Below are 12144 nucleotides of genomic sequence, written 5' to 3'. Positions count from 1 at the left end.
TTTTTCCTGATTTTATTTATATTCTTTCTTGTAGTACTAAATTTAAAATGAGTTCAAACTGAAGAGACAGCTCAGTAGTTATGAGCACTGGTTGCTCTTCTAGAGTATCCAGGTTTGGTTCCTGTACCCATATGGTAGCTTACAACTACCTGCGCCCAGTCAGGGAATCTAGACTCTGTCTTCTGGCCTCCATGGGTGCCAGTCATGAACACAGTATGTGTATAGACATGCAGGCAAAACACTAATATACATAAACATAAATAAATCTTTTTTTAAAATGAGTTTGTCTTTTCCTTCCAATTAAATATTTATAGGTTTGACATACAGAATTTGTGAATGTGAAAAATGATTATTCAAGACTCAAAATAATTTTTGGTAAAATTTTATTATAGGAATTACCTCTTTCTGAAGCCAATGGAAAAATCTTGGATTATGAAGTGATTCTTACACAGTGGAAATCATTTTCACAAAATTACACAGTTAATAGTACAGAATTGATAGTAAATCTCACAAATAATCGCTATATAGCATCTCTAACAGCGAGAAATATGGTTGGCAAATCAAGTGCAGCTGTCCTCACCATCCCCAGCTCCCACTTCAAAGGTGCGTATAAGGCAAAGCCTCACTTGTGGGTGTTGGGGTTAAATGTGGACAGGGTCCCAAAAAGCACGGCACAGCAGCTGCTCTCTGTGCTCGGCAGCAGTGGCCACAGACTGAGATCAGGAGGCTCCACCATCAGGACTTAGGAAGTACCTCCCCACCATCAGGACTTAGGAAGTACCTCCAGCCTGTGTGGCTCACTTAAACTTTACGGCTAGCTTATTAAAAGGACAGTAATTAAAAGGACACAGTAATAACTTAAATACATAAAAAACCTCTGGGGATTTTAGAAAAGAGAGAATTTGAGTTTAAAAAATAAATTGACTACCTGTGTAAGTGTTTTTTATTTTGGAGCTTTATGAGCCACATGGTTTGGATATGATGGTAAAATATTGAAATATCAGATCTTTGAGTGTTGACTGATTCTATCTTCATTAAACTTTGTTTTAAAGCATCTCACCCTGTAGTGGATCTTAAAGCATTTCCCAAAGATAATAACCTCTGGGTAGAATGGACTCCTCCACCTAAACTTGTGAAGAAATACATAATCGAGTGGTGTGTGTTGTCAGAAAACTCACCCTGTGTCCCAGATTGGCAGCAAGAACTTGGCAACGTGACGCAAACCTATCTAAGAGGTATACCTCCCTAACCACTTAAGTAGATTCACTTGTCTAACTCCTTGAGACAGTTTCCTTTGCATGCTTTTCTTGTTTCCTGTTTACTAGGTGTTGTGAGCCACTGAAAAGACGTATAGCCTCACAACGGACTAGATATATGCTCTTGGCGAGTTACACTTAACATCTAGCCTCTCTGAACCATAGGGTCTCTGTGTAGAGAAGGCCCAATGCTTTTCTAGACACTCACAAAACTAACAGAGAATCAAGTGCAGCCTTTACTGCCTGTTGGTTGTTATGTGCTCAACTCAGCTAACTCCCTATGATGTAGTACTCCCTCCAGATGTAGAACAGTTCCCTAGTTGAACTTTGAGGGCCCTTGAGTACAGGGAGCCCAAACAGGGGCTTCCGTATGCATTCAAGTTCTACCATAGAGTGGTAAGGATATTACAGGGTTCAAACAGCACTCTTCTGTATGATTGTAGCTGCTCCCCACTACCACATGACTGAAATCATATAACAGCTTTAAGGAAAAGACAGCACTCTCCATGTATGCCCTTTCCTCATACAGAAGGCGTCCTCAGAGTCGGTGCTCCAGAGGGCGCTCTAAGCAGGGGTGGCTGCTACAAACCACTTGTGCTTTACTGTAAAGTGCCCTGTTTGGCTCTTACCAACCTGCTGGCCAGTGTTAATAAGCTTGGGTATCTCCTTTGTCAGCTTACTCTATAAAAACCATGGAGCTCAAAGAGCTCATCTAAAGAGAAGGATTCAAGGCCCATTACCCTGGAAGCAGCATTGTTAGAGCAAACTTTAGAAATGGCTCACTTTTTGGTAATAGGTGTCAAGAAAAGGTAAAAATTTCTCTTTTTAGGAAGATGAAAGGCTTGTATAATTTTATGGATGTTAGTGAGGGAAATATAATTCATGTTGAAGGTATAACTATAATAACCACCTTACTTTTCAGGTATGGTTGAGATATATTTTATAAAAGACCATTTTAACTGTTGCCTGCTAAACCATACCTTAGCTGCCTGCTACACTACTTTGGCCATTTGGAAGGATTAGAAATAAACAAAGTACTATATTCAAGTGTTTTTCTTTTAAAATCGAGGGAAGCAGCCTTAGCTGTCATTTTTCCAGCGCCTGGCCAACCACAGCTGTGCGTTAGTGTTCATCTCACGGTCTCGCTGCTGGATTGACAGGTCTCAAAATTAGCTGAAGCACTAAACCGTCTCATGATAATTTGAAGTATTTTACTTACTCGTCCTAAACATAAAGGCAGTCTACTTCTGTTAACAATATAAATACTTTTTATATTTTTTGGTTCATTCTCTTGTCAATAAAAGTGGCCTTTTGGTTTTGTGTTTGTCACCTAGGTAGCTCTCATAGCCCTAAACTCAGGGCATAGCCCGGAGTCGCTTCCTCCCACTTAGCCATCCGCATGCCAGAATCACACAGCCAGCGTCTTGCTATATTAAGTTTGCATTTAGTGTACAAAGGGCAACTTCATATATAATACTGCAGTTTCTAGAAGATAGGAAAATTAAGTAGTCATGAAATTATAAGGTAAACATGGAAGTTAAATTAAATTTCTCATTTGGGGGGAAATTACTTTCTGTTCCTATAGGAAGCCTTCTGGAGAGCAAATGCTATCTGATCACTGTGACTCCGGTGTTTTCCAGTGGCCCCGGAAGTGCCGAGTCAGTAAAGGCCTACCTCAAACAAGCTGGTGAGTGCACTCCTCCTCGCTTGCTTTGAGAATGCCTTTAACATTCACTAAAACCTTCGATCACTTTTAAGTAAGAATCCTTATTATGTTCGAATAATTTTATTACATGACTCTTTACTGGCATGTGTTACTTCCTAAACTTACCAGATGCATTTACTGTCTTCCAGCTCCTGCTAGAGGACCTACTGTCCGGACAAAGAAAGTGGGGAAAAATGAAGCTGTCTTAGAATGGGACCAGCTTCCTGTTGATGACCAGAATGGATTTATTAGAAACTACTCTATATCTTACAGAACCACTGTTGGAAGTGAAATTGGTAATAAGATTGTGGCAATTACTAACTAAGGATATGTACTAGAACTTTTTCTTAAACTTTTAAATACTAGTTTCTCACATAATGTGTCTTACAGTATATAGCATCCTTAGCAGACACCTGCAGATGTCTCTACAGTTGTATTTATGAATCTGTTTTCTAAAACACTGTATTGTAAGCTGGTAGTATGTCTCAGCAGATCAGGGCATTGCCCATCGAGACTAATGCCTGCAGCTTAACATGGTGGAGCTTGAGGGGAGCGAATTGAGAACTGATTTTCAAAAGTGATCCTCTGACCTTCACACACACAGTCTCTCTCTTTCTCTCTCCCCCCCACACACACAGAGTAGTAAATAAATGTGATTTTGTGATGATTTCAAACTTTAAATATTTTTTTGTCCTTAAAAGAATTTTTAGTTTGGCTGAAGAGATGGCTCAGGGGTTAAGAGCACTGCTTACTCTTCCAAAGGTTCTGAATTCAATTCCCAACAACCACAGGGTGGCTCACAACCATCTGTCATGAGATCTGGTGACCTCTTCTGGCCTGCAGGCATGCACACAGACAGTACTGTATACATAATAAATAAATAAATCTTTTTAAAAAAAATTTAGTTGTAAAAGTTTGCTGGAAAAGTATTTTTATTCCTTTTTAATACTTTACAATGCCAAATATATGACAGATAAATACACTGTATAAAAGAAACATCATTTTTCCTTGCAGTTGTGAATGTGGATTCTTCCCACACGGAATATACACTGTCCTCTTTGAGTAGTGATACGTTGTACATGGTACGAATGGCAGCGTACACAGATGAAGGCGGGAAAGACGGTCCAGAATTCACTTTTACAACACCAAAGTTTGGTAAGAAGTCCTGGAGTTCTATCTATTTGAAGTTTGGCTAGAAATGGATTTACTCTGCTGAAACGTTGTTTGGAAGTACGCTGTTGGCGGATGAAGATGCAGCGTAGTGGTTAAGTGCTTAACAGCATCAGAGCCCTGGCTGTGCATGTGTGGGCATGGGGCGGGTAAGAGTCAGAGAATGGCGTGTGTACATTAGGATGCTTATGTTGTTCATTCGGTTTACCTTGTTGCTTTATAGGAATTCCTCCCCCTTTGGAACCTGCTTTAACTGAGCCCACCTGTACTGAAATCCCAAGGGCTTACTGACCATTCTTTGTAGGTTCTTCTATTCAGAGGGTGGTTTGTGTCAAGTTTGCATCTTTCCTACACTTGGTCCCTCTGCTTGAGACAGATTGCTTGAGAACCTAGTCTGGCTCCTTCGCTGCCCTACTGAAGTCAGTCTCCAGCCCTGCCACTCCTGGTGAGAGGCTACCTGACAGCACTCGTCAAGGACCCAAGTCCTGTTCAGTGCTGAATTTTAGCTTCACCTTTTTCTTCTAATCTCAGCACAGTTTCTGTTGCGTTTCCATGCTTTAACTCCCTGTGTGCCTGGTCTTGCAGCCATGCTCTTGTCTTCCTGCTTGCACTGCACTTTGCCAGGTTCTGTATTCTGCAGCACTCTGTCACTGGTCCAGTTTCCTCCTATGCCCATATAGACTCCACACATGGCTGCAGCTACCTTCTCCTTCCTGCCACGGCCATCCAGCTGTTTGCAAAACCCACAGATTTCTTGGTAATTGCAATAGATCTCTTAGTATTTGCCCCTCACATAATGGAAGGAAGCTGGGTGGCTTGTGCTCCGTCCCTGCTGGGACCAGCTGCCCTGTGACCCGAGGTCCATCACTTCACCACCCCGTCTCTGCGAGTGGACGCTCCTTCCTGTTTGCGTCTTTCCCCTCCGGTGCGGCTGCTCTGTTGTCTTCCTGAAGACTTACAACACATTCTTTTTTGAATCATTGTAGACTTTCTCTTATTTTATTGAAAGTATTTGTAATTTCCCAGATGCTGCTAGGGGAATGGTCTATAGTGATGTCCATGTTCATTGTGGGTTGAATGTAAAGATAATGTGTGAGTACATAAAATCCTGCTCTTTCCTACACGGGAAAATTAGTGTAGTTTCTGGAATGAGATCCCATGTGATGACATGTTCGTAGATCCATAACAGCTAATACTTGAAACAAACTTTGAAATAAATAGTAAAATTTAAAAATATTTCCCTAGTTGCAAAAGCCATATTCACTATAGGAAATTTTTGCAATACATTGTAAAGAGGATTATGAATTCTCTTTACTTTAGAGGATTCTCTAAAGTAATCTATCAATGTCTCTCTCTATTTACATTTTTTAAAAATGGGTCAGTAATACTAAAACTACTTTATAATTTGATTTTGTTGTGGTGGTAGTTACCTGTCTGCAGCATCCATTACAACTTCCTCAAATGGCATGGGAAGGAGAGATACTGCCAAAAGTAATTAAAACAGCTATTTGGGAAATTTAATTCACAAACAATGCAAGTCTAAAGCCATCAGCAGGGGGTGTTCTTGGAGGAGACAAAGCTGCAGATATGATGTGGAAAATATGACAAAGAAGGCATCTTGAGGACAGCAGGCACAGGGCCCAGGACAGGCGCAAGAAATGCAGAGCTTGGCTTAGCAGCAGTTATGAGAGCAGCTGTCCCTAAGTTAGGAAGTCGGTCTGTGCACGGGATCCTAGCACTCAGGATTCACATCTGAATGAGAATCATGGTGTATGCCCACCAGTACTGGGGGAGGGGTGGAGACAGGAGGATCCCAAGTTAAAGTCCGCCTCAAAAGCAAAACCAAAAGCCAACTACTAGTTTATTCCTAGCATTCATCTGATTTTTTTTTTTATTTCTGTTTGTTCTCATGGAATGTAGGTTATTTACAAGGGAATATGTGTGATAGGAAACTAAAAATAAGTAAGCTATATTTCTGAAGGGTTACGCTCCTGTTTTCTTCCTATAAAGAGTAATGAAAAGGCATTGGCTCCGTGATAGATGACAGAGCGCAAGCTTAGCGTGTGGCAGGCCGACTTCAGGCCTCAGCACCAGGGGAGGCAGGTGGAGAGAGCAGGAGGAGCTAGCATCTCTCCCTCATGAGTCCTTTGTTAAGTCCTCTTTTAAAAGCATATAGACTATATGATTTGTGTGGCATTTAAGAATTTCAGATTTATTTGCATCTTTAAATATTTTATTTGTTTTTGAGACAGTGTCTCTAGTGATATAGCCCAGGCTCAAGTCTGGCCTCAAATTCCCAATCCTCCCCCTCCCTCCACCTTCTGCACACCTGAGACTACAGGCAAGCACCAGTGTGCCGGGCCCGCTTTGCTGCTCCTAAATGAGTTGTCTACTTGTCCACCCTCATGCCTCGTGAGCATCCCTCCTTAAATTCTTGGTCCTAGAGCAGATATATTATCATTCTGATGATGATGACCCAGTGAGCTAAACTCATTTTACCCTCCCAGCCAATGTGTGTTTTATGCTTACTACATAGCCAGCTTTGCAAGTAAGGACAGAGAGAGGAAGAAGACTACCTCAAAGCTGAAAACCAGCAGGGCGGGCAAAAGGAGTGTGTACTTGGTTGATAATCTGCAGTGCAGGTACTTTGAAGACAGACAAGACAGCCTGGGTGGGCTCCCTAGTGAGGCCAGGTCAGCCTGGGTACGTTGTGAGACACTGTCTCCGTAAACAGAAAGTCAGGCAGTGTCCAATGAGGACCTTATGCTTTTTTCCCTTTTTGTATCTGCTAACAGTTACCTCTCATTTACCCTTTGTCTTTTAGCTCAAGGAGAAATAGAAGCCATAGTGGTGCCTGTGTGCTTAGCGTTCCTCTTGACAACTCTTCTGGGAGTCCTGTTCTGCTTTAATAAGCGAGACCTGTAAGTGCCAGCTCTCACATTGGAGCTGCAGTCTGTTACGTAGTAGTATTTAACTGTTTGAAGTTTACCGTTGAACTGACTGTGTACAGATGTATCACCTCCATGTGTCACACCTAGCCTGCTCTCTCAGCCCCTGCCTCACACCGAGTATCCCGTTTCCACTTGTAGCTTTGTCTTAGCTGGAATTTCCTGTGCTCGCAGTCTCTGTAAGTCTCACATTTAGCTACGTGTGAGCTCATTCATGCTATTGTATTGCTCAGGTGAGGTTTTTCTTTTATGCTGCTGCAGTACGGTCTGTAGTGTAGTATATAAGGGAGTTTAGAGGTTGCTAATTCTTGCCTATTGTTTATAATACTCTATGAATATCCACATTCCAAACTGCATGGGTGCATGTTTTCATGGGCCTCAGATAATTACTTTATGAGAGGCCGTTGGAACCAGGCATGCACCTCCAGGGCAGAGCCTGCTGCAGCCAGGCATGCACCTCCAAGGCAGAGTGTTCATATCACACATGCGAGGCTCTAGGTCCAGCTCCAGCACGACAAGGAGAGAGTAAAGAAACAGCCCCAAGTTTTCTCAGTGCTGCCGTCTTGCAGACATCCCACTGTCACTGGCACTTGGTACCCAGGTGTTCCTGAAAGTGTGGGTGTGGCCAACCACTCCTGTGTTTCATGCCCATCTTCCTGACCCCAGTGGCTTTTTTCATGCATCACCTCGCTCGTTAATGCTGTAGCTGGTGCAGTCTTTGTCCACTTTTAAATTGGGTTGTTTTGCAAATATTGAGTTGTAAATGTTCTTTTTGCTTGAGAACAAAAAATGTTTTCAAATGTTTTGCAAATTTTGTTTCAGTTTGTGTGTTTTGTTTTTTGGGGTTTTTTTTGTTTTGTTTTGCTTTGCTTTTTAAACTATGACTTTGGGAAAGCAGAAGTTTTTAATTTTGAAGTGTCCTTTCCCAGGCTTTCTCCTCTGGTTCTTGCATTTTGTAACCTTTTTAAGAAATCTGTCTACCCCGGGGTCATCTGTTTTCTTCTAGAAGTTCATTGGTTTTAGCTCTATCATCTGTAATCCACTCTGAATTAATTTGGGGCATGGTTTGGGGCAGGATCAGGTTTCTCCCTCCCCATCTAGTTGTATGAATTTTGAAACAGCTCTTTTCAGGTAAATGTATTTGTTCCTGTGCCAAAAATCAGTTGTTTCTGTACTTCTAGACTCTCATTTCTGTTCCCCCAAACTATGTTTATTCTTTTTGAATTTTTATGTTTTGAGATTGGTTTTATATAACCCAGACCAGTCTTGAACTCCTGTCCATGCTGTTTCTGCCTTCTGAGTGTTGGGTTTATAACTTGAGTGTGCCACCACTGCTACCTTGTCTTTCTGCTCCATAATGTCTTATCTTTTGGGGGAAAAAACAAGTTTATCATATTTTACTTGATATTAGTAAGCCATTTTTATTTAATTCTCTGACTGAATACTTTTAATTGAAAGTTAAATGTCTTTGCATTTGTTTCTGATAGGATGCATCACAACCTGTTATGATCTAAAGTTCTTAATTGATTTTATTAGAGGAATTGAATACTGATAATTAGCATTAGTATTGTTAACCATTTTCCATTAGGAATACAGTCCTGTATGTGTTTTTACTAATATCTTTTTCTTGGTAACAAGTAATAATTTGTTTGACTTTAGGATAACAGATTATTTTTGTTGTTTTGGTACTTAAGATGCTCGGATGACAAAGGCTTCTCATTGTTTTATGGTTCTACAAATGCCCTTCTTCTTTTCTCTTCAGAATTAAAAAACATATCTGGCCAAATGTTCCAGATCCTTCAAAGAGTCATATTGCTCAGTGGTCACCTCACACACCTCCAAGGGTAAGATAATATCTTCTTATTGTTTATAGTATATAGGCTTATTTATTAGTGTATATTTATAGAACTTGCTTAGATGGCTAAAACAGTTGGAATATGCCCAGAGTAATTGTTCATTTTTCTTTCTTTCCAGCACAATTTTAGCTCCAAAGATCATATGTATTCAGAAGGCAATTTCACTGATGTGAGCGTTGTGGAAATAGAAGCAAACAATAAAAAGCCTTGTCCAGATGATCTGAAGTCATTGGACCTATTCAAGAAGGAAAAAATAAGTACGGAAGGTCACAGCAGTGGCATTGGGGGTTCTTCATGCATGTCGTCTTCCAGGCCCAGCATCTCTAGCAATGAGGAAAATGAGTCTTCTCAGAACACCGCGAGCACTGTCCAGTACTCCACTGTGGTGCACAGTGGCTACAGGCACCAGGTCCCCTCAGTGCAGGTCTTCTCCAGGTCCGAGTCCACCCAGCCCCTGTTAGACTCCGAGGAGCGGCCAGAGGACCTGCAGTTGGCAGATAGTGTTGACAGCGGGGATGAGATTTTGCCCAGACAACAGTATTTCAAACAGAACTGCGGTCAGCCTGAGGCCAGTCCAGATATTTCACATTTTGAAAGGTCAAACCAAGCCTCGTCGGGCAGTGAGGAAGATTTTCTCAGACTGAAACAGCAGCGGGTGTCAGAGCTCATCTCAGAGCCCTGTGGGTCTGCGCAGCGGGGGCTGTTTCAGGAAGGCCCTGCAGATGCTCTTGGCGCAGGGACTGGGGGGCAGGTAGAGGGATTTGAATCAGCTGGAATGGAGACAGCAATGGATGACGAAATCCCTAAAAGCTACTTGCCACAGACTGTAAGACAAGGTGGTTACATGCCACAGTGAAAGACTGGCTCCTGCCCAGCTTCAGTGGGACCTGTAAGGGAAAGCTAGAACACTCGCCTGTGACTTCAGATGAAATAATCATCGCCCTCAAGGACAAAGTCACAACTGGGCCATCTCTATTCCAGGTTATCTGGGATTCTCCTTCAAGCACTACATGAACTGACTTTATCCTCTGAATAGCTGAAGGACTCTGTGCTGTTTCAGGACGTTTGCACTGAGATTTGTAAAGCTCTTTGTTTAGCTGCATAGAAAGTGGGGAATTCAAATGAGCCACGGTGCCATGTGGCTGCGCCGCTCTAATGAGACTAGCCATCCAAACCGCAGGAGCAAGGGTCTAGACCCTCCTCAGCCAGCAGTGCCATAGGGCTGCCTGTCCAGATTTTGTCATTTGGCCAAAGAGATGGTTAGGGCAGGTTCATTTCTGGTTCTACCAATTAGAAAATACTGGCTTGCTCCCTGCTGTTTTTACCAATGTTACCAGTTGTTACTGAGGAAAAGGATGAACTTTTAAAATGAACTATGTAAAAGTACCCATTTTCTTAATATTACCCAAAACCTCACAAAAATCTGCTCATTGATAACTTCTTTCAAAGCTAGTTTCAGCAGCCCTATAGAAGGCACCAATAAGGGTGGGCAATGAACACCATAAACTATCTCAAGCATTTAAATATCACTGTTTAAGTTGGGGACACTTTTCTGGACACAAACACCAGGACAGATGGCTCCAACGTTTGGTTGAGGAGACACTTTATATACTGTTTCTTCAGCTTAAAATTATTCCAGTTGACTCCACCTTGCTTTGTTTTCAAGGACAGCAAGGAGGCATTCACTGAAAGGCAGCCTTCATCACGGCCACAGGCAGAATCCCAGAACACACACTGATCTCAGTATCCACCACAGCGGTAGAGGTCCTTGTACAGAGCTCAAGGAGCCGCAGGGTCTTGTAAAGTTTACTGGGTGGGGATTGAACCCATGGCCTTGTACTTGCTGGATACTCACTCACTCTACCACTGAGCTACCCACCCACACATCTCATTATGTTGTTTAGGCTCAAGTGATCCTCCTGTCCCAGCTTCCTGAGTGTCTGGGACTTTGGGTGTGTGCAGGCACACCCAACAGAAGATGGTGTTGTTCATATCTGCCATTTCTGAGGTAGAGTTTTACATGCAGCTTGGGAGTATCTTAAACTTGGTCCTCCTGGTTGCTTTGTTATTGAACAATCCAGGTATCCGGGGCTTAGTACTAAAGCCATTAATGCATTTGTGCCTAACTTTCCAGTGTGACATGGAGGCAGGGGCTTCTCCATTAGTGGCTGATTACCACCAAGTGTGCTCACGGGAAAGTTTTAAAGTTTGAGAGCATGGGCACACTTTAATAGTTCATGGAGGTTACCAAACAAAAGGCTATGAAGAATGATACTCATTAGGTTGGATGCAGTTTTACCTTTTACTCTAAGAATGTTGTTTATATTAGACTTATTGATATATATTACCATCTATATTTTTATAATAGCTGATACTTTTCTGATTTCCTTCACATGTATAACCGTCGTGAGACAGTAGACACTTCTGTCCTCATAATATTCAGTTGCCAACTTGGCAAAACCAACCTGATACTGGGAAAATGGCAGAACTGAAGGTAGATAATCAAAGTCAGGCTCAGAGAGGTCAGGTGGGGTTCAAGACCAGAATTCACACTACAGGGCAATGACATCATCACCATTCAAGCTGGACATCAATGTCTGGTCTGGGGCAGGACTGAATTTTCTATGTATATATGCCAAGAAATGAACACTTGCTGTATTTTCCATTTTCTCACCGAAGGTAGCCTAGTCATATTGCTGTATTCGTGTTTAGCTGCAACCTTCCTCCTGTCTAGTACATTGGAGCGTGAAGTCTACACGGGGGGTGGCGGTGATTATCCAGCGTAAGTTCATGAGTGAGCATGAGAGATCATTGAAGGACGAGCCTCAATGAAGCAAGTTTGCATGTTGACTTCCAAACAGAAACTATCCCAGTGAGCCAGTGCCCCCACCGACAGAGACGGTTGTGGGACTACTGCATGAGAGCTCATTCGGGAAATGTCTAATGGATCAGCTTTGCCCCAAGAGAGAACCAGTCATAAAACTCGATTTAAATGTAGACTTCGCTGCAGCATGTTTTAGAATAATCTGAGTGCATGTACCTTGTATTTTAGATAGGCAAAGAAACTAATCTGGCTTCTTTATGTAAAACCAGTCTAATAAAGCTAGTTGTGTAGTTACTGCTTGACTCTTTCATGTGTAGAAGCGTAGTTTAAAATAAGGCACATTGGCCGGGCGGTGGTGGCGCACGCCTTTAATCCCAGCACTCAG

At 42.2% G+C, this 12144-nt stretch overlaps 1 protein-coding gene across 2 annotated transcripts in view; it reads left to right on the top strand.

Moving 5' to 3' along the window:
- Il6st (interleukin 6 cytokine family signal transducer) overlaps nucleotides 1-12053 on the top strand; it is a 37936-nt gene extending 25883 nt beyond the window's left edge. For both annotated transcript variants that reach the window (XM_057789737.1, XM_057789738.1), the window contains 8 exons: nucleotides 393-603; nucleotides 1053-1235; nucleotides 2842-2943; nucleotides 3111-3257; nucleotides 3976-4116; nucleotides 6956-7052; nucleotides 8842-8923; nucleotides 9054-12053. In XM_057789737.1, coding sequence (XP_057645720.1) covers nucleotides 393-603; nucleotides 1053-1235; nucleotides 2842-2943; nucleotides 3111-3257; nucleotides 3976-4116; nucleotides 6956-7052; nucleotides 8842-8923; nucleotides 9054-9791 — 1701 coding nt within the window. In that variant the 3' untranslated portion in view covers nucleotides 9792-12053. The remainder of the gene's footprint in view (nucleotides 1-392; nucleotides 604-1052; nucleotides 1236-2841; nucleotides 2944-3110; nucleotides 3258-3975; nucleotides 4117-6955; nucleotides 7053-8841; nucleotides 8924-9053) is intronic.
- The last annotated feature ends 91 nt before the right edge of the window (nucleotides 12054-12144 follow it).

This window comes from Chionomys nivalis, chromosome 15 (genome assembly GCF_950005125.1).
Source record: "Chionomys nivalis chromosome 15, mChiNiv1.1, whole genome shotgun sequence".
In the NCBI taxonomy this organism is placed as follows: Eukaryota; Metazoa; Chordata; class Mammalia; order Rodentia; family Cricetidae; genus Chionomys; species Chionomys nivalis.
This window is presented reverse-complemented; position numbering and strand designations above follow the sequence as displayed.